We start from the raw sequence: 23,093 nt of genomic DNA on the forward strand, positions 1-23,093 counted from the left end.
AAAAGGTTAGTTGTATTTGGAAGTTTTGAGTTTTTTTGAAAATTTTATGAGTTCTAAGGAGTTTAATAGGTATATCACCTAAAAATTTGAATTAGAAAATTATTTTTCATGTCAAGCAATCTCAAACTTGTTAATTTAAATGATTTTTATCAAATTTTCATATTAATTCAAATCACAAGGTACTGTATTGCGTGTATTTCTGTATTTCAAACTTGTTAATTCAAACGATTTTCATCGCTTTTTTAAATTAGTCCAAATCATGAGATACTGAAATTATAGAGAGTTTTCCTGTATGTTCTTATAATCTCAAGGGACTTTTCTATATTTTAACCTTTAATTTAAAGAAAAAAATGGAAATAAAGATAAAACATACTACTGAGATTTCTAACAATATCTTGAACTTTTTTTTTTTTTTTGGTTGGGAAGTCCTACCGTACTATAAAGAAAGATAACTTTGACGTAGCAATTTTGTCATCTCAAAGCACCAAATCACGCTGGCGCCTCAAGGTCCTTGCACGCTATTACAAAAATAATTAGGTTAAAAAAAAGCATAAATAATTAGGTTGGAAGTTTTAGAGTCGAGTCCCTCCATTTCCGAGTCCCCATGATCATTTTGCTCCCTGCTTAGGGGGAAACAAAACTGAAAATAAAGCATAAACTATTCGGTTGCGCGAGAATCACTACATCAAAAGGGTACATTGTCTCAATCCGCATTTATAAATCTCTATACATATATTCAAAAAATGAACTCGATGGATGGAAAGCAGGGAGTTGTGGTGATCTCGATCTCCCATTAGTCTTTAGTCCTTGTCCATCCTGCCCTATTCCAATTTGTCTCCAGGACAGAAAAAGGAAATCCTTGATAAATCATTTGTTGTCCTATCCTACGTCTTTTCAGTCCTACATACCAAATTAAAGCAAAAAAAAAAAATTCCCAAGTAGATCAGATACTTCTCTACAGCTCATCATGAGATTCATCTTCTTCTTCAGATCCAGCACCAGGGGCTCCTCCCGATCTCTGATAAACTGCTGTAACAATTGGGTTGCAAACAGCTTCCACCTCCTTCAATTTTTCCTCGTAATCCTCCTTCTCAGCGTTCTGATTATCATCTAACCAGTCAAGAGCTTCCTTAGTTGCTGTTTCAATTTTTTCTTTTTCATCAGACTCCAGTTTATCTGCGAGCTTGTCCTTGTCATTGATCTGATTTCTCATGTTGTAAACGTATGTTTCTAAGCTGTTTCTGGCATCAATTTTCTCCTTGACCTTTCTGTCTTCCTCTGCAAATTCTTCGGCTTCACGAACCATACGTTCAATTTCTTCTTGGCTCAAACGACCCTTGTCATTGGTGATTGTAATCTTCTCAGACTTCCCAGAAGCCTTGTCTTCGGCCTTGACATTAAGTATACCATTGGCATCAACCTCAAACGTAACTTCAATTTGAGGAGTTCCCCTATTCAAACAAAGGATAATTTCTGGTTAATGAAAATATAATCTCTATATGATCTCTTTTATAATCACGCACTATTTCATACCGTGGAGCTGGGGGTATTCCAGTTAAATCAAATTTCCCAAGTAGCCTGCAGTCCTTTGTAAGACTCCGTTCACCCTCAAAGACCTGCAGATGACATTAATACAATTTAAACCAGGCACCACTTTAAGAGTCCTTTTCAAAAGTAGAAAAAGAAAAAAGCAAGTGCTTTTCACGAATATCTGTAGATTTCGCACGTTTTCTTCACATGTACATGATTGCTACTCCAACGAAGAAAACAGACCTGAATGGTAACAGTTGTCTGCTGGTCCTGGTAAGTTGTGAACACTTGAGATTTTTTGGTTGGGATAACTGTATTCCGAGGAATCAACTTAGTCATCACTCCTCCAACAGTTTCAATACCCATTGTGAGGGGAGCCACATCCAAGAGAAGAATATCTGATCAACAAAACAAAAGACATTAACATTCGAGTAACAGAATCAATTTTCAATTACTGCTTCTCCATAATTGTAGCTAAAATATGTAATGTCCATTTCCCATTTGCCTGAAAGGTCCAGAAAGAATACCTTTGGTTTCATCACCTCCCTCTCCACTCAGGATTCCTCCTTGTACAGCAGCACCGTAAGCAACTGCTTCATCTGGATTCACACCCTTGTTGGGCTCCTTCCCATCAAAGTAATCCTTTAGAAGCTGTTGAACTTTTGGAATCCTGGTGCTTCCACCAACGAGAACAATTTCATCAATCTGGTGTTTCTCCAAACCAGCATCCTCCATGGCCTTCTTAACAGGTCCCATGGTCTTTCTGAATAAATCATTGTTCAACTCCTCAAAGCGAGCTCTGGTAAGTGGCTCAGAGAAATCGACACCGTCAAAGAGAGACTCAATCTCAACACGGACCTGATGCTGGCTGCTCAAAGCTCTTTTAGCACGCTCACTTTCTCTTCTCAGCTTTCCAAGAGCTCTGTTATCCTTACTGATGTCCTTCCCGTGCTTCTTCTTGATCAATTTAATAAAGTACTCCATGACCCTTTGATCAAAATCCTCACCTGCAAGATGTTTACAAAATGAACACATGAAACAGATGAATGCTAATCTCTAGTCAGAGTTTCTAATCTTATGCATTGTCGAAATCTCTCCTGATTAGTTCGAAATCATGAATTCAAAATAGCCTGTACCTCCAAGATGAGTATCTCCATTTGTTGCTAGAACCTCAAACACGCCATTATCGATGGTCAATATACTAACATCAAATGTCCCACCACCAAGGTCAAAGACGAGGATATTCTTTTCACCACCTTTTTTGTCCAAGCCATAGGCAATGGCAGCTGCAGTAGGTTCATTAATAATCCTTGCAACATTTAATCCAGCAATGATACCAGCATCCTTGGTGGCTTGCCTCTGGGCATCATTGAAGTAAGCTGCAGTTTGCAGGAGGATACAATTTATTAGTATGTGAACAATCAATCTAGAGTCTAAAATATGACAAGCTAAAATATTCTGTTCAATGAGTTCCACCAACCTGGGACGGTAACAACAGCATCCTTAATTGGCTTTCCAAGGTATGCTTCAGCTGTTTCCTTCATTTTTGTGAGAACCATAGCACTGATCTCTTCGGGACTAAAGACCTTCTTCTCTCCATCTTTGATCTTTACTTCAATATATGGTTTTCCATCCTTGTTCACAATCTTGTATGGAACAAGCTTCATGTCTTTCTGAACTTCTTTATCCTCAAATCTATTTGAAGTAGCAGGATTGCAAAATTAAAGTGAATGAATATACTAATAACGTGTCTAAACATGAACAAAAAATGAGAAAAAAGTAAACATTACTTTCTGCCAATAAGTCTTTTGACATCGAAGATGGTCCTCTCCGGATTAACAGCTGCTTGGTTTTTTGCAGCCTCACCAATTAATCTCTCGCCATCAGTGAAGCCGACCCACGAAGGGGTGATGCGGTTACCTTGGTCATTTGCTATGATTTCAACGTGCCCATTTTTGTAAACACCAACACATGAATAAGTTGTTCCAAGATCAATCCCAATAACCGTTCCTAATTTGGCTGCTTCCTCTTTCGCAATGGAGAATGCAAAAAAACTTCCTGTTCAAAACAAGCCGCCAGAGTTTACACAACGTGTTCCAATTGTGTAGGAACTCCAGGTGTAAGAAAATCAACACTACAAACGAACTGGAAATCCTACAATTGTGTGTCAGCCTAGTCTAAGCTTCTTTTCATCCCTCTCAAATTCAACTTAGATCGATTCAGGCCACAGCCTAACTCCAAGTGTCGGTTTTCAACTCAATACAATAATTACTACATCTAACTCTTAAGTCTCTTCAGAGTTGGTTGCAAGGAAAGTGTTTAAAACCATTCAATCAATTTGAGACGGGAGAGGCCATTGATATTAAAAAGAGGACTAAAATTACGGCATTCAATTGTCCTCCATCAAGATCATGCAAGCACAAACTTTCTTTTAATCCATAGAGAAACGAGAAAACCAGCTACTCATATAAGCATAAAAACAGATCTGAACAAGGTATTTATAATTATCAAATTGCTGACATCAACGCTAAGTCCAAGGCAGATATGACAACACCGGAGACAGAACACGTTAAAGTGCGATTTAATTAATCACATGCCCGGCACCGTTAATTAGAGCAATCACCGCGTAAACTCTCAAATCACGAATTTCCTAGAGACGCAGTTTTAACATTTCTGAGTTTCAACTCCAAACATCAAACCAAAAAAAAAAAAAAAAAAGTAGAAACGTAAGTAACAGTCTCCTACTCACCGAAGAATAAGATTCCGAAAACGATCAAGGATGCGCGTCTTGCCCACGCACCAGCCATTGCCGCTAAGCTAAGTAACCCGGCCGGCGATGCAAGAATTTTAACAGCAAAAAAACAAATGCCTATATTTCGTCAGCTATTCTCTGCTCTGGAGAAAGAAGGGGCCGCTCGCAGATGGAGAAGCGGAGAGTGGAGACGAGAGGACGGACATAGGGAAGCTTTATAGTTTTTAACCATTTTGCGGGTGGGTGCATTTGAATGAATGTTTGACTGATGTGTAATTGTGTCACAGCTGTTGACGTGGACCAATGGGATTTCGTATATGACATGTTGGAGCCAATCGGCTTGATCCTCATGTTGGCCCTGGCGTGGGTTGATCTTAGCCGCTAGTTCTGGTGTTTGTTGTTAATTGGCTAATTTGGCCCTCAAAGTTTTTTGGACGACATCGTCGCTCGCTTGTTCTGGAAAGTTCGTGCCAATGATTTTATAAAATGAAAAAGTTTTAGCAGCTAGGGACTGTTTGTTTGAACTGAAAATATTTTCCAGGAAATAATTTTCGGATTTTCTAGTGTTTGGAAACAGAAGATGCTAGGAAAATATTTTCTAGTGTAAAACGTTTTACGCTACAGGATGTAAAATGACTTTCGGAACAGGACTTATGAAGTTTTTTAGCCATTTCAGCGTTTACCTATCAAGATATTCATAACAAATAAGATATACCAATACTGAAATCATCGTTAAAAATTCATTCTTGTGTCTATTACGAAAAACTCCATTATCAGCCACTATTCCCCCCTCCTCATCTTAGCCAATTTTACCCTTTTCCTCCTGTGGATCCCTAAGAGGACCAGAGTACAAAACACCCCGGTCCATCTTGATCTAGGAGAATTCACCCTGGTCATCCCATGATGAGAGCTCACTTCCGCCATGGGTGAGGGGCAGGGGCGGTCATTCTGGTGACCGCTCCTAAACTGTTCACGGCCAGATTTTGATCAAAAAAAAATATGCGATCCAGATTACTAGTTGTACATCGATTTTCACAATGTGTGTAGGGCTCGCAAAATTTTGTACTAAAATTACACGTTGTGCAAACAGAATTACGCCATGTGCAATCAAAGTTACGCGTTGCCCATTGTCCCTTTAGCCATATCCTTAACCCAGAACGACGGACACCTCTGCGAATGACATGACCAATGACTAATGGATTGATGTGACTGTCTTTTTTACCAAAGTCAGAATGACTTTTACGGCATTTTACAAACCTAAACCCACAGAAAACCACAAAAGTCGACAACTCTTATGGTTCCTGAGGAAACTTATAACCTACCCCAAAACCCTCCCAAACCTCGATGTGGGATAACAACCTAAGCAGGCGAGCTGCTACTAAGACCTAAAGAGACCTCACTCAACCCGGTAGAGGCTGTTGTCTTTTTTACCAAAGCCAGAATGACTTTTACGGCATTTTACAAACCTAAACCCACAGGAAACCACAAAAGCCTAAACTGTGACTGTCAACCATCCTATTATTCAATAATACATCTGTCACTGTTGTCCTAAACTGTCCTATGACAACTGACAACCAGACTTCATCATTTTTTTAGTAGACCTCTTTAGTATATAAACTCGCTTCTCTGTCCACTTGAGGTACACAATCTTTGATCTAATATAAGCAACTCCCAAACAACCTCTGACTTTGGCATCGAAGTGAGACCGGGTGACATAGTTCCGACTACTTCTTGTTTTGCAGGTGAGCTCGTCTCTTGGATATCTCGACTCTCTTACCAGAAATTTGCCTTGTCACCTCCTATGCTAGCATAAACAATGCATCCATGGAGATGTTGAAAATTTATGCCAAGAGCGGGTCTTGAAAAGTTTTTGGGTGAGGAAAATCTAGAAAAGTGAAGGAGATAGAGTGGAGGAAGACTTTTGTGCAGGAAGGTTTGTATCAGAATTCAAGAGCTACTTTTCCATATGGTGATTGATCAATTATAAGGTTTTAATTATTGAAGCAATTTTCGAGTAGAAATTTTTCTAGAATTTATAGATCCTTTTATATGTAATCAAAAGATCACAAATTGATCCATATAAATAAGATTTCATGTTCTCTAAATAGTTATTAACAGTTAGAAACTAGCAAGACTTGACGAAAATCACCTCCAAAAACAATGACCTTTGATCCAAACAAATTGTTGCAGTCCATTATGTCTCTGAGAATTTTGTCAACACTTTCAATCGAAGTCTTGTGTGTCATTGGAGCTTCATCCCAGATGATCAGAATTGTAGATTGCAGGAGTTTTGCTAATGAGCTTTGTTTACTAATTCTGCATTGCTTATCTCGTGTTCCACTAATTGGTATTTTGAATCTTGAGTGAGCTGTCCTTCCACCTAGAAGAATCGAAGCCGCAACTCCACAGGATGTTGTAGCTAGAGCTATGTGTCTTTTTGACCTGATTTCTGCTAGTAGTGCTCGATAAAGGAATGTTTTTCCTGTTCCACCTGGTCCATCAATGAAAAAAGCTCCTTTTTTTCTCAATAAAAACTGTATTTATAATAATATCAAAAACTTTTTTTTGATCAGCATTTAATTGCTCAATTGCTAATAAGTCCTGCTCTGGTACACAGATTCTTGTTTCAGCTATTATATCACGAGTGTTCTTGTTCAAGGTATCAAAATTCATGATATTTCGAACTAAAGCATACTGATTGATATCTTTTCCCATTGATTGTAGGAACTGATTTATCTGGTACAGTACCTAGAATCTTCAGATAATGGCTCTTCAAATTGTTCCCAAAGATATCTGGCATTTGAAGGAGGAAAATGAACAAGTAGTGTGGCAAATAATCTTCTCAAACTATACGGCATATGATACATAGCTGCTTCCTCAAGGCATTGTTATTGTGACTTATCAGACTCAAAGTAACCCCTGAGAATTGCTGCCTCACGAAAAGTATGTACATATGCTCCATTTATTGTTCTTAAGTCATCGAATGAAGTTGGACTTTTGATATGTGTGAGGAGCAATCTGAGAAAGTATCGTTCTCCTTCCATTGGACTGGCTGTTACTATCCTACCTATACAGTCTTTCTGCTTTCTTGGTTCCCATTTCCTCCTTCCTGGATACCAAACAAAGTGCTCAGGAAACTGTTTGTAAGTACATTTGAGATTCTGAGCTAGAGAATCAGTAGAATTCATGTAGAAAAATTCTGTCAACATGGTTCTCTTAGCAAATCTATTTGCTACTATATCACGTAGGTCTTGGTCTTCTCTGAAATTCAATGGTTGACAATTTTCTAAGTGAAGCTGTAAGTGAATAACAGCAGGATGTATTTGAAACAGCAGGAACCTATATATTCTCCATATACTTTCCACAGCACATACCCACCTAGCTGATTGATAGTCTTTGATTTCATCGATTGCAGAGACATGACCGTCAGAATTGAGCTCATTAGAATCCTGTGAATTGAGTACAAAATGAATCTTGTCATGACCTTTGTAGATATACTTATACATGTACTTTACTGCCTTGACTGTAGAGCAGATTTCAACGTTCAGATGGCAGTTGAATTTTGCAAGAAGGTAAGGATTGTATGGAACAACCCATCTGTTATCGAGCTCATGTCCACGGACCATCATTTTGTATCCATTGTTTCTTCTTCGATAAGTGGGGTATGTGTTATCTCCATAAAAAGTCTTATCAGCAAATGCTTTTGGAAAATTGTTCCTGCATTTTCTCTGATGTTCTCCTCGCATACAAACATTGGTTGGATTTCTTTTTCCACAAGAGCCATGAATCATGTGTCTGCGAACCATGTTGAAAAGATGTGGATTTTTGCTTTGATTTGGAATCTCTGCACTAACTATTCTGTCATAAGAATCTGTCGAGTAAAGTTTTGAACATGGCTTCAGAATTATGAGGAAATAAGCATGAGGTAAACCGCGTTTCTGGAACTCTATGACATATGTGTAAGCAGCAACAGATCCGAATATTTCTTTCTTGAATAACTCCTGTTTTAAAACATCAAGCTTTGCGTGAAAGATTCGAGCGAGCAGGTCTAGCCTGTTATGTGCTTCATCTGTTGGAAGCATGAGATTCTTTATCTTTGGCTATGAAGGATTGCAAGTCATTGTAATGAATAAATCTGGTTTGCCAAATTTCTGCACCAAAGCTATAGCATCAACATATCTCCTTTTCATGTCTCGAGGGCCTCCTATGAATGAAGCTGGAAGCACTACTCGTTGGCCTACTTTTGAACCTTGGCATTGACCTGTTATAACACTATCCATTACGCCTTGCAGTCGCTCTCTTCTTATGAATTCTTGTTTGCTTTTATAGTAATCCAATCTCTGACTTTCAATTTTGATGTACATATCCACAACATATTGCTGAAGTAATCTACCAGTGTTAAGTATGTTTGGAGAATATTTGTCTCTGATTTGCAATTTATAAGCATAATATTCTCGCATTGACACAAATTCACCGTTGTTTTCAGGATCATTGGAAACTGAAAGTTACAAAAATAAGGTATCAGTAACTGGTTCGAGCATATGAAGTTGCATACATTAATAAGATATAGAATGATCTGAGATTAATGGAAAATAATGGGAGTACTATGTTCTGAAAACAAGTAGTTCGACATGAGTAATTATGTAAGGAAGATGTGAACAATGTATATAAGTAATGTATAAGTCATTTACATATAAATAATGTGTTAGTTATTCATGTTAGGAATACCTTGTTGTTCAGCAGATATCATGTCTTCAGCAGATTTGTAATTGGTGAGGAGAGCAGTAGGTTTGTTTCTCTGAATACATCTTTTTCTCTTTTTGCCATTTTCTCTGACAAATCTTCTGATTCCAAGATGCCAGCCTGTTTCACCAAGTGCAAATAATAGTGGATATTGCAGAGGATCGTAACAGCCATAATAGTACTGCACGAGGTGATCCCTTCCTTCTTTTGTATAAATTTTAATGTGTCTAGCATAACTTGTTCCTGAACTCTCTGTTTCTGTCCAAAGAGCTGCAACCTGAGAAGCTATTGGATGATTGAATACTCGTTGATCATTCTATGAATGTGATTTCAGGACTATCTGATATGAATCCAAAATTGGAACGTTTCTTAGACTGCGGAGAAAACATGCGTATGGATTAGACTTCATGACTTCCATGATCTTCATTACTATACTCTCTGTTAATCTTTCAGAAACTGCCATTCTGTTTTGAAGCTCATGATCTGTATCATGAAAATATAGTTGCAGATATAATCCAGATCCTCCATGTGGAATAAGGTCTTTGATAAAGTGATAGGTTTGTCCTTGAACTTTGAAGGTATAAATGCCATTTGTTCTCTTGCAAAGCGATTTATCATAGTGTACACCAAAAGAAGTAAAGGCAAACATATTATTATATGTTCTCACATATGTACGAAAGGATAAAGCTTCATCAGAATAACCAGTGAACAATTCCACAAGAATATTTGGCAATTTATTCTCATGTAGAACTACTTGTCCGTCTGAGCAACAGAAATTAGGTGTCTCAGAGTGCATTTTTTTTGCTCCACAGTATTGACAATTAGCTTTTGCAGGTAATCTATCTGTCTGATCACTAACAAATTTGAGTGCATGAACTCCATCAACAGCCTGATTACCTATTGATTTAGCGATTGGTTCATCTAAACTAAAGGTTGGAACTGAACATAAGGAGGTAAAAGAGGAACAATCAGTGATTTGTAATCTATACCTCTGTTTTTTTTCTTTTTGTTATTAATAGCTTTCACTTGTTTCGCTGATGAATGCCTTTTGCCTGAATGATTCAAGTATATATAATTAGAAGCAGAAGCCATAACCTTTATACACGCAGTGGTAGCAATGTGATCAAGCTATTTGCATGAATAGAAGTGGTTTGAGGTTGTATAATGCATACTGAAGTTTTTTGATCAACATCAGAAGCAATTAAACAGTTTAATATATTTTAATCACATGATTATTTAATGGATTTTTTATGCCAAATTAGTTTACAACCATAGTCAGAAATAAGAAACTTGATAGTAGACAACAAAATTGAGAATAAAATGACAATCTCATGAGAATTATCAAGCAGCTCATATGCTAATTTGAGTTTTTCTATATACAAGGTAATAAATTCAGATCAAAGCTAGTAACCTGCAGTTCTTCTTGTTTTAGCAGAACGATTATCAGGGACTTGATACACCTGGTATATTGGGATGATAGCTGACAAATCTGTTCAAGGTAAAGTTGATGGAATTGTTAGATAGAATCGCATCAGCAATTTTTTTAAAAAGCTGAAAAAAGATTTGACCTGAAGTTTGTTCAGCTATTTCTGTCAAGAATTTGTAGCAGTTCATGCATATGAATGATTTATCTGAAAAGTAAACAAGAATACTAATATAGCTGATCACGATAATGTTGATGGTTATATATAGAAAGCAATAATCAATGATTAATTTTGAAGCTTAAATGACCTGCATTGTGTATCATGTCAGTAGTTACACATGTATGTTGTGTACGAGAGTTAGAAGCAGATCCTACGTATAAAAATTAGAGATGGAGCATTGTATCAATAGAATACTATTTATGATTTGAGTAGGAGAGATATATTAAAAACAAACTACACCATGTACCTTTCTCATAGCTTGAGAAGGAAGAAATTTGTTCCTTTAATTTTCTACCCAACTCAGCAGAAGGTAGTTCATCACTGTTATTTGGAGAGGGAGAAATCCGAATACCAGGTTTTGAAGCACCTATTACAATAGATAGAGTTGTGATTGGTTGCATGAATATTATAAAAAAATGCAATTTAGATAGCATAAGAAACAATGGACAGTCTAATTGACTACAATATAGCAGGAAACACAGATACATATACAACTAAGTTTAGCTGAATTCATTGATTTAAAGTACATAGAAATGGTACCTGTAAACTGTTTTGTAAAATGAGAGTATGAGACTCCACTGCGTGAATCATCCGAAGGTTAGGTAGAAAAATTCGAAATTCAATATATACAAAGGTAGCGGTTGGAATTGTAAGAAAAGTTGGTAAAGAAAAATAAATTCTATGACTAACCTTGATTACAACCAATAATTCCGTGAACATTCTCACTGTGTTTGGAAGTTTGAGAACCAATAGCTTCTATAACTTTATCATTCAAAGTTAGTCATGAACGAAATAAGGGAAATAGACAGGTTATGATGAATATACTATGCACATACAGATTATGAGAATATAATAAGAGTTTTTGAATCACTATGTACCATGAGAACATTGTTGAGGAGAAAGGTTACGTATAACAGATGCAGAAACTGGTGATTGACAAGCCTCTTGAAATTGTTGTGGCAAGGACTTGGAAAGTATTTTCTCCAATTTTTTTCTGTGATAAGCTTCTCTGTTTTTTTTTGCGCTGAGCCTGTTTCTCTTCGACAGATAGAGCAGCAAATTTTTCTCTTTTTTTACGATTTTGCTTATCCTTTTTTTCATGAAGTTTATCAGGATCATCCCTTATGGATAGCTTGGAGCAGCTCATGTTTTTTATACGTATACACCAAGAAAGAAAGAAATATAGACAGAGGAAAATCTAGGCGTATGGACAGATATATATTGTTTATATATATATCAATAGATAGGTATATAAGTGGTGATGCGCAAGGAACAAACTATTCAGCTAAAAATCATGAAGATTATCAGTACAGATGGAATGAGCTATGAACTAAATATATTAAAAAAGAATAGAAAAGTAGCTGAACGAAGCAATGAAAGTAGAAAACCTCCATGGAGACAGCAGACGAAACCAATCAAAGTACCTCTACTACTGCGTATTATAAGAAATTCGACCACCTGAGTACAGATTTAGATAAAACAAATTTCCAGTAGCATGGAACAGCTAAAGAGCTCATGTGAAGTAAGTTTGGATTAGCATAAGAGAATATCTGATTTGAAGCAAGCTGTATGAAGCAAGTTGTAAGATGTAAGATGCAGTGTAATTTGCATGTAAACTGGTTTTGTGAATGTAGGAAACTGTTTGCATGAAGGTGGCTATGTATTCATCGTTCATCAGTAAAAAACAAGAAATATGCAAAACCGAGACAAAGAAACTGGAAATGACAAATATAGCCAACCTTAGAAAGAAACTGGTCCACAAAATAAGCATCAGAATGGCTAAAACAGTAAAAAATAGATGGTAGTGAGAGACAAGTGATTTAACCCCTATGACACATGATTGAACTCTTTGGTCAAAATTGAAGAATAAAGTATATCTCATGATTATCACATATGCATATATATATATATATATATATCTAAATGTATATATTATCACTTATCACTTAATAAATATACATAATTATATATGAAATATAAATATAAGTATATACATCCTTAAATTTAGAATAATAATGAATTGCAAACTACAAACTACATGAAGGCAATTGATGAATCTTTTTTTTAGATTTCAATTCAGTAATTTGGAAATATATTTTGACTTACATACATTTATATATATATAAAATTTATCTAGTGCTTCTCTAAATCTATGAACTCCAATTATTATATCCAGCATAATTCTGAATATTTTTTAATGGTTATTACCTTTATCAATTTATCAATTTTTTAAATTAAATATATACATCCTTATCCTTATATTAGAAACCCGATGAATGCAATTAGTGATTGTTTGAATAAATATACATCATTATCCTTATATAGCAAATTACTTAAACACAATTGATGGTTTTTTATATTAGAAACCTGAATACATTTTACTTAAACATTTGATAATATAAACACATTTGATAATATTAAACACATTTGATAATATTAAACACGTTTTAATACTTTATCTAAACATTTGATTTAATTTAAACACATTAAACATTTTATTTAATTTGTCGGATGAAGTTCAATTCGTGGTTTTTTGTAATTAAATATTTTGATTAAATTCTTGATTTTTTTTGGACATTTTAGAAATTAAGTAATTTGATTAAATTACTAAAATTTCTTCCACATCTACACAATTGTGAAGTAGAACACAAAATTTTTTCCATGTTTTAGATTCTAAACATTGATTATGATTTAAGTGAAGTTATTTTAAACGTTATAACACATGATCAAAGCGGTTGGTCAAAATTTACAAATAAAGTATATCTTATGTTTTCTCACAAACGTATATATTTTGATTAAATTCTTGAAATTTTTTGGGCATTTTAGAAATTAAGATTAAATTGCTGAAATTTTTTCCACATCCACACAATTGTGGAGCAGAACAGAAAATTTTTTCCATGTTTTAGATTCTAAACATTGATTATCATTTATAAGTGAAGTTAATTATTTAATTTGAAGAGAAAAAGCCCTTTTCCTTCTCCATCCACACAGCTGTGAAGTACAACAGAAGGTATGAAAGCCAGCCGCACAGGCAGCAGTCGGATGTTCAAATGACTGCAAAAGCTCAAGCGGCAGTGGGACCAGTCAATGTACAAACCACCAGGACAAAGTACAACACGATGAAGCAGGCGCATTCAGCCCAGCAAGAGTCGGACCAACAACCTACAAACCAGCAACACTAACATCAAGTGCTTGGTTCCAATTTACCAGGAGCGGTCCCACCACTCAACGTACAAATCAGCAGCCCAACGTACAACACCTTAAAGCAAGCGAATGCACTCGAAATCCCACCAACAGTAGAAGCAAAAGTGCTTCTTATATATAGTACTAGGTTGTTTTTCCCGCGCAAGGCGCGGGTGGTGCCTGGGGCTTAGTTTGGTTAAATGTAATTTTTGTAATGGTATAATAGGCTAACTTTCCAGAATGGTATCAGTCGTGGGAGTATTAGTGAAGCTGTTAATGTTATAATGTTAAAACCTGTTCTTCAAAGTGCCATTCTTGAGATTGATTGCAGAGAGCTGTCAAAAGAGGTAGGTATATACATAGAGTGGTCTTGTAGATGCAGAGCGTACTATACATGCATCATGATCTCAAAAGCAAAAGCAAAAGCATACTATACATGCATCTCAAAAGTATCGTTCATTGTCGCAGAAGCAAAAGTTGTTGTAAGAAGTTTATTGATATCATTCATCATTTCCTGGTCTTGTAGTGCGCTGTTTTTTCGGTGGACTTTCTGTTATTTTGAGTGAAGTCAACAACCAGTCTTCAACTTTAGTTTTTGCCGATCCTTCTGCTTGACTGCTTGGGGTGCTGGAAGTTGTTGCAGTGTCTTGTTCATTTTCAGTGTCCATTGGTTCGTCCTCCTGTTGTGTATTTGCTGCTCCTGTTAGTCTGTGTCCTTTGTTAGCTTGCTGGATCTTGTGAGCAACTATAGCTGTGTATTTTTGAGTTGCAGAAGGTTCATAGCTATAGGGCGCCTTTTTTATGAAGCAGATAATAGTGTTTTGGCTGATGCATTCTTCTATAGCTCTATAAGGAATGTTATTCTGCAATTTGATAATGTATCTTGTTTAAATTGTTGATTGTGGAATTATGATGTAAATTTCATTTGTAACAGAAGCTAATAGTTATGGCGATTACCTCTGCTTCCTGTTGTTGAATTTCTGAAATTTTGTAAGGTAACAGCTGCTGAGCGTCTTTTCCATATAGATCAAGCGTAATGTTACCGCTCCAATTGGCAAAATCAACAGTTATCCTTGGTCTAATGGACATAAGAGTAATTCAATCAAATAAATAATAAATTGTTAATTAATTGATAAATGTTATGTGCATTACCTTGCGACAACGTGGATACGACGCTGACAGGAGAGACATGTAATTCTGTATTCAGGGCTGCTGCGAATAGATTTGTGGCAAAAAGGGCAAGCATAATACCAGAGTTTTTGGCTTCTATCCAGAAGTTTTGCTGTCCCTTGTATCCAAAATGCTTTTTTCTACATGAAAGCCAATGATATTATAGTCAGTTAGTTTTGTTGTTTAACTGGGTGGCTGTGTAAATGTATAAAAGCTGATTGTTACCTGTGGGACAGTGACCATGGCACCGATGTGGGTTATATCATCAGCATCTGGTGTTGGAAGAAGCTCGAATGGGTTTTCATATGTTTTTTTGGTTATTGCCTTTGTGATCACCTGATTATTTTCAGCTGCCCTGTTGTTGTAGTTTATGTGTTGCTATCAGTATGATGATTTGTAGTTGAAATGTATTTTGTCAGTTTATTGTATACTTACCATTGCTTGAGAGCTGGAGCTTCTTGTACTGGTGGGTTGATGAGGATGCAGGAAGCAAATTTTGTCGAAAGAGTCAAAGCTGCAATTATGTTTCTTAATTTGGTTTAAGATATGTTAATGTAATATTTGATTATTTGAAGTAAGGTGTCAAATGGTCTTACTCCCGTATGATGTAGCCTTAACTCTAAGAGCTGCTATCAATGGTTGAGTGTGGATTGTTTCAGCAATTATTTGTCCTTCATCAGTTGCATGCTCTCCCCACAGTGTAAGGATAATTGCCATTGAACTGGTAAAAGTAAAATATTTGTTAGTAGTTGGAATGGTGTTATTAATAGAGTAAAAGTAGTTATTGTATTGTACCTTTGGTCTAAGAGCACTATGTCACGAATTGGAGTTGTTCCTTTGGTTGATTGTGGATTGACGTGCACAACAACACCAATGATATCTGCATTTGATTTTATGAGATGTTATTGATGCTATGAAATTAGTATTTGGAAAATAGGAAATGTTACCTATGTCAGAATTAGTGTCAATTTGATGACAGAGCTTTTTGAATGGAGTGAATTGGTAGAGTGGTGGAAGAAGTGGTGGCTGTTGTTCATCCACAGGCTCAACAACGGTAGAGTTGTCGATGACCATAGTGCATGTTTTTCGCTCAACTGGTGGGTCATCATCTGCGTACTGAAGCCTTGCATTTGATACAACAAAGCGCCTGTAAATCTGAAAGTGGTTTCTGAAGAAGTCTATATCTAATCCGTAGATGAGGGCATCAATTTTATTTGCCTAATGAATGTAGTGATAGAAGCATTAGATATATAATGGTGAGAAGTTTAGTATTAAATGTGTAGTTGTTAGTTGAGTGTACCTTTTCATCAACCAGAAGTAATTTCAGATATCTTTTTCCCTTTCTTGATATTTGAGGTTTTTGCTTGTCGATGACTTGGACGGTAGCTGCCCAATTCTTAATTCCAGGGAGGAGCTGTTCGAAGGTTATGAAGTTCATTGCTTAGAGTTGCTGGATAGCTGCAATATCAAGAGAAAAATTGGTGAATATGAGAATGTGATGAGGTGAAATTATAATTGTATGCTGTGCAATATGTATCATGAGTGAAGTAAGATTAAAAAGCATATAACAGGTATAATGAGCTGAATGTTAAAGCTGGCTAAAAATGCAGTGCAAAAACTGTTGCTATGAAAGTATTGATGAAATATTAGGGATGTGCTAGTTGTAAAATCTCAGTATAAACTATATTAGGGGTAGTATCATCTGATGTTAGATCGGAAAGGGAAGGCTTGATCAAGATTTTCACTGAATTGCTGTTTTTAGCTCGAGACAGAGCCACATAGAGTTGGCCGTGAGAGAATACTGGCTCACGTAGGTAAATGCCAACATAATCTAAAGTCTGACCCTGAGCTTTATTTATTGTCATAGCGAAGCATAAACGAACTGGAAACTGCATCCTTTCAAAAGGTATTGGACAGTCTGGGTCACTGTCTGATTTGAAGCATATTCTGTGTAAGAAAACCTCTTTTCCTGCGAATTCACCACAGCTGATGACCGCCTCTATTATGTTTTGTCGCAGAGATTTACAAATGAGCCTTGTGCCGTTGCAGAGCCCTTCTGGAGGATCTATGTTTCTAAGTAACATGATCGGAGCATTTGGTTTCAGGAGTATTTTGTGTGGAGGGAAACCATTTGGTGTAAGGCTATTGACAAAGTCTTCTAAGATAGCCTACTGGGAAGTATCTGTTATTTTGTCGCGGCTGATGTATTCAGAAGTGTTGCCTGAAAATTCTTCTATCAATGTATTGTTGATGTCGTCAACGAACTCGTTTTTAGTTGTGAGAATAGCTCTGTTTGTCCATGAAAGATCTTCTTGTGAGCAACTCTTCAAATCTGGAAATACTGCATGAATTAGTTCATTGAGTGATTGCTCTTCAGTATTGTATGGTATGACTAAGTGTTTGGGAATCTGAACATTATTGTTGCAGACGAAAGATTCTGTTCCATCTCCTATACGAAGAAGATAATCAGTAAAATGTGGATCAGCAAGAGCTCTCATGTTTTGTTTAAGTTTAAGTTTTTGTAATTGAGGCCAGATATAGGAATTTATAAGACTTGCTTGCATGAAATCAGCTTTTGATCCTTTTGTTACGACTGGAAGTACCTGACGAAAATCACCACCGAAAACTATCACTTTGTCTCCAAAAAGATCATCTGTGTCTATCAAGTCTCTTAATAGTTTGTCTACACCTTCGATTCCTGTTTTGTGCATCATTGGAGCTTCGTCCCAGATTATGAGATTCGCTTGTCGAAGTAATCCTGCTAATGCACTTTGTTTGCTAATAATGCACATGTTGTTTATATCCATATTGATTGGTATTTTGAAGCGTGAATGTGCTGTTCGCCCTCCAGGAAGTATTGATGCTGCAACTCCACTTGATGCTGTAGCCAATGCTATGAAGCCTTTTGATCTAATATCAGCTAATAAAGCTTTGTATAAAAATGTCTTGCCAGTCCCTCCTGATCCGTCCAAGAAGAAAGATCCTTTGCAGTTGTTGTATACATGTGCTGTAATTGTGTCAAATGCGAGTTTCTGCTCAATATTCAATCGGGTAATGGAAGCTATATCTTCATCTGATACTGTAATCTGAGCTTCACTTATAGTATCTCTAGTTTCTCTGTCTGCTTGGTCAAATTTGAGAATTCGTGGAACTAAGTCGTAGCTATTGATGTTCTTACCCATTGATTGTAAGAATTTACTTATTTCATGGAGCACATGTAGTCGTATCTGATCAGGATGTGTATGAGTCTGCTGATAAAAATCTTCAGATAAGGATGATTCGAAATTTTGCCAAAGCTGTCTAGGATTTGCTGGTGGAAAGTGTACCAATAACGTAGCAAAAAGTCTTCTGAAAGTGTGAGGCATATGATATAATGCTGCTTCTTGGAGACATTGTTCCTGTGCATTATTTGATTCAAAATATCCCCTTAGTATTGCTGCTTCTTGAAAGCTTGCTGCATATTGACCATCTATAATCTTGAGATGATCAAATGAAGTTGGTCCCTTGACATTAACTAAAAGTAGGCGTAGGAAGTAACGGTCTCCTTCGCTTGGATTTGCTGCAACAATTCTTCCAATAGAGTCTTTTTGTTTCCTCGCTGACCAGTACTTCTTATCTGGATGCCAAACGAAATGTTCAGGGAACTCCTTGTATGTGCATTTTAAGGCTTTTGCTAGATCGTCGGTTGCATTCATATAGAAAAACTCTGTCAACATAGTCTTTTTCTTGAATGGATTTTTCAATACATCTCTGATATCCTCATCATCCTTGAAACTCATTGGTTGATAGTTTGGTAAGTGTAGCTGCAAATTCATGACTGAAGGATGCATTTCGTTAAGAGAAAATCTGTATATTCGCCACATAGCTTCAATACCGGATACCCATCTTGCTGTTTGATATTCTTTAATTTCATCAATGTACTGCTCCGTAGTATCTGAATTCAGTCGAAAATGTATTTTGTCATGTCCTTTGAAAATGTACTTGAACATGTACTTGACAACTTTGATGGTAGAACAGATTTCAACGTTGATGTGGCAATTGAACTTTGCTAATAAATATGGATTATACGGCACCACCCATCTGTTATCCAGTTGTTGGCCTCGAACATGAACTGCTTTTCCATCATTTCTTCGTCGATATATTGGATAAGCATTCTGTCCATGAGTTGTAGCAGGCGCCCACTGCTTTGGATACTTGTTCTTACAGAATCTCACTCTTTTACCTTGCATGCAGACATTATTAGGATTTTTGCTGCCACAAGGCCCATGCATCATATGCTTGCGGACCATTTTAAACAAATGGTTCTGTGTACTTTCATCTGGCAGTTCAGCAGAAACAATTTGATCATAAGAATCAGGTGAATATAGCTTTGAATTTGGTTTCAAAATGATAAGGAAGTGAGCGTGTGGTAAGCCTCGTTTCTGGAACTCAATGACATAAGTGTATGCTGCAACCTGACCAAAAATTTCTTTCTTCAATAACTCTTCCTTTAGAATTTCCAATTTAGCACGAAAAACTCGAGCACACAAGTCAATTCTATTCTGTGCTTCATCCGTAGGCAGCATGTTTTCTTTAATTTCTGGCCATGAAGGATTGCATGTCATTGTAAGGAATAAATCTGGTCTTCCAAATTTCTGGACTAAGGCCATAGCATCCATATATCTCTTTTTCATGTCTCGGGGTCCTCCTATAAATGAAGCAGGTAACAGTATACGTTGGCCTATTTTGCAGCCTTCAGATTGTCCATGAACGACAGAATCCATCAAGCCTTGGAGTTGTTCTCTTCGAATCAGTAGTTGTTTGCTCCTGTAGAAATCAAGTCGCTGAGTTTCAAGCTTCACATACATATCTACAGCAAATTGTTGCAGCAGACGGCCTGTATTGAGAATATTCGGAGTGAATTCTTTTCTTATCTGAAATTTGTAGGCGTAATATTCCCGCATAGAAATGAACTCTTTTGAGTTTTCATATTGTTGGGAAGCTGTGGAGGATGATTTAAAGCATGAGTCACAAATATACAAGAAGCATTTAAATGAAATTTGTATGCTGATAATACATTTTTGCAAAAAAGCTGACTAAAATGCACCTTGTTGCTCTGAGCTAAAAAGCTCTTCAGGTGATCTGAAACTGCTTAATGTTGCTATGGATTTTTTGTGCCTTTCTGCTCTTTTACGTTTCTTTGGATTTATATTTCCTGATCTTTGAATTCCTGGGTGCCAGCCTGTTTCTCCAAGAGGATATAGCAGGGGATACTGCAGGGGATCGTAACATCCGTAGTAGTATTGCACTCGATGACTCTGGCCTTCTTTTGTATATACTTGTATATGTCTGGTGTAAGCTTCAGTTGGATTTTCCCCTTCAATCCATAGAGCTGCAACTTGGGATACAGTAGGCTTGTTATGAGTTCTTTGATCAGCAGTAGAATGTGATCTGAGAATAATCTGGTATGATTCCAAATCTGGAACATTGCGCAAACTTCGAAAAAAACAGGCATAAGGATTTTGCTTCATCACATCCATGAGCTTGGAAACTATATTTATTGTGACTCTTTCCGAAAATGCTAGCCTATTCTGTAATTCATGATCTGTATCATGAAAATAAAGTTGCAGGTACATGCCAGATCCTCCGTGGGGAATCAGTTCATTGATGAAGTGATACGTTTGTCCTTGAATTTTGAATGTATAGATGCCATTACTTCTTTTGCATAAGGCCTTGTCATAGTGAACTCCAAAAGATGTGAAAGCGAACATATTATTATATGTCCGAATATATGTACGAAAAGATATTGCATCCTCTGTGTGTCCTGTGTAAAGCTCAATTAAAATGTCTGGCAATTTGTTTTCATAGAGGACAACCTCACCATCAGAACAGTAAAAATTTGGTGTTTCAGAAGAGAATCTTTTGGCACCGCAATATTTGCAATCAGGAACCTGAGGTAATTGATCTGATTTGTTACTGATTGATTTGAGTGCCTCCGTCCTCTTAGATGTTTCAGCTGATAGGGAATAATGAATCAAAAGAATAAAGGTAATTAAAGCTATATATTGAGTTGAAGAACAAGCTATAAAGAATACAGAACACTTAGGATTGATGGACTTGTATTAACATACGTACCTCTTTTAGGCATGAGCCTCTTTTTGCGACAACTTGTAGATGTTTGCTGCTTAGTGGATGCAACTGTGTGTGGAATTGTGTCATTTAAAGAGAAGTTATTAATATGGAAGTATATTCAATTCTAAGAAGTGTAAGATTAGCTAAAAGAGATTTCTTCAGGCAAGAAAGGCAATGTAAGGGAACTTATATTAATAGCATGATAAACCTTTAATGGAAACATTAGTATCACTAATAGTTGGCTGTATGGTCTTGTCAGCAGAATCCAGCAAAGCAATGGCTACACAAATACAAAAACATGCTTGTAAGACGTTCTGTTAAGACAACTGATAGAGTAACAGTAGCTGATATCATAAAGAACAAAACTGTTGCTGGCAAACCTGGTGTATTTGCTATCGCATCAGAAATATAGCTATAACAGTTGGTGCAAAATCGAGATTGGCCTGGTATATAAAAGTGATTAGCAACTAATTATAATGATAAGATAGAAAAAATGTTGTATAATTATCTAAATGAACCTTGATTTTGTTCTATATTGGATTCCAAGGATTGATGCAGACATTGCAATATAGGCTGTTGAGCAGTAGTTGCAGTAGCTATAAATTCATAGTAATAAGTATATAATCAGTAATGATATTATATAATGGATGATAAGATTATTATTAAATACGTAACTTTTGCTGTAAGTTAAGCATAGGAAATGTAAAATTCAAGATGAAATAAGTAAATAACTGAATCAATTAACCTTGATTTTCTGTAAAATTAAGTCGAGCTTTCTCCAAGGCCTCATTAGATTGTAATTTAGACTGTAGAGGTTCCTGCGAAGTTTGGTTATGATGCAGTTGTTATGTAGCTGAAAAAAGAGAAACATTTGAGATAGTAGCAAAAGATAAAGCAGGAGTGCAATAGAATACGAATGGAGTTTCATGAGATGTATATTGGTACATTTGTCAGTGAATGGAAGTAGCTGAGCGTTAATTTGTTGATGAAGATTGCTTGTAATTGATGTATTCGCAGCGTTACTGAATTCTTGAGAACATTGGGTAGTTTCCTTAACCACTGTTATTAATCGAAAAATAATAACATTGAATAATTAGCATTCATAAAAATACGATTAATATATTAATATACTAAGGTTTAATAAATGAGCTGAGGAAGCAGCCTACTGACCTGCATGAAGAGGAAGTTGGAGCTCCTGGGATAGCTGCACGGTAACTGCAGTGCTGGATTCTTTTTCATCAGACAAATCAGTGGAAATTTTTTTGGCTTTCCTCTTTTGATAGGCCTCTCTTTGTTTTAAACGGCACAATTCTTTCTCCTCAGGCGATAACGCAGCATATTTCTCCCTTAATTTCTGATTGCGTTTAGCCTTTTGCCTAATTATCTTATCATTATCACTATAACTACTCATCCTATTCCTTATGTCAATACGCAGTTGCTTTATACAGATATTAAGCTAGCTGAATACACTTGGTTTATAAGGAAGTTAAAAAAACCTACGTAAACACATAAAAAAAACATGGTGCAGATGAAAGTGGCAGAAATTGGAGTGAAATTGCAGAAAGTGCAGATGAAAGTGCAGAAGAAATTGGAGTGAAAATAACCAGAGACGGGAAAGAGATTGTTACCAAACAAAAATCCCCAAAAGTACTGGATAGCCGACGGAGAAAAAGGAAACAACGTGAAAAATACATGCACGCAAAAAATAAACAGACGACGAACAGAAACATGCATCAGAAAAACATACAAATAAACCGGCAAACAGGCGATAAGCATATAAAATGAGGAAATAAAATATATATAAATAAATATAAAATATAAAACAGAAGGAAGTAAAAGGATGAATACCAGCAGCGGGAATGCAAAACAGAAGAAAGCAAATTGACGAAGATGAGTATAAGCGCATGAGTATAATCTGTATCGTATTGTGCTTATATTAATAATATTAATAATATGGCTTT

General features: G+C 36.3%; 3 protein-coding genes across 3 annotated transcripts; all 3 read right to left on the reverse strand.

Moving 5' to 3' along the window:
* Positions 1 to 647: 647 nt before the first annotated feature.
* Positions 648 to 4,523, reverse strand: LOC113724860 (luminal-binding protein 5). Its single transcript, XM_027247736.2, has 8 exons — positions 4,280 to 4,523; positions 3,321 to 3,588; positions 3,011 to 3,225; positions 2,667 to 2,909; positions 2,058 to 2,537; positions 1,774 to 1,928; positions 1,534 to 1,616; positions 648 to 1,451 (listed from the first exon to the last, which is right to left on the reverse strand). Exons 1-8 carry the CDS (start codon positions 4,335 to 4,337, stop codon positions 956 to 958), a joined length of 1,998 nt encoding a protein of 665 aa, XP_027103537.2. The 5' UTR covers positions 4,338 to 4,523; the 3' UTR covers positions 648 to 955.
* Positions 4,524 to 7,170: 2,647 nt separating this feature from the next.
* Positions 7,171 to 11,069, reverse strand: LOC140036060 (uncharacterized). The gene is made up of 8 exons (XM_072077336.1): positions 10,916 to 11,069; positions 10,757 to 10,819; positions 10,594 to 10,656; positions 10,437 to 10,514; positions 9,456 to 9,964; positions 9,011 to 9,341; positions 8,440 to 8,780; positions 7,171 to 8,382 (listed from the first exon to the last, which is right to left on the reverse strand). Exons 1-8 carry the CDS (start codon positions 11,067 to 11,069, stop codon positions 7,171 to 7,173), a joined length of 2,751 nt encoding a protein of 916 aa, XP_071933437.1.
* Positions 11,070 to 17,189: 6,120 nt separating this feature from the next.
* On the reverse strand, positions 17,190 to 22,543 carry LOC113728258 (uncharacterized). Its single transcript, XM_027252813.2, has 7 exons — positions 22,303 to 22,543; positions 21,651 to 21,728; positions 21,513 to 21,575; positions 21,341 to 21,412; positions 21,136 to 21,198; positions 20,108 to 21,016; positions 17,190 to 20,002 (listed from the first exon to the last, which is right to left on the reverse strand). The coding sequence occupies exons 1-7, from the start codon at positions 22,541 to 22,543 to the stop codon at positions 17,190 to 17,192; spliced, it is 4,239 nt and encodes a 1,412-aa protein (XP_027108614.2).
* Between the last annotated feature and the right edge of the window lie 550 nt (positions 22,544 to 23,093).

Source organism: Coffea arabica, chromosome 2c (assembly GCF_036785885.1).
Source record: "Coffea arabica cultivar ET-39 chromosome 2c, Coffea Arabica ET-39 HiFi, whole genome shotgun sequence".
NCBI lineage: Eukaryota > Viridiplantae > Streptophyta > Magnoliopsida > Gentianales > Rubiaceae > Coffea > Coffea arabica.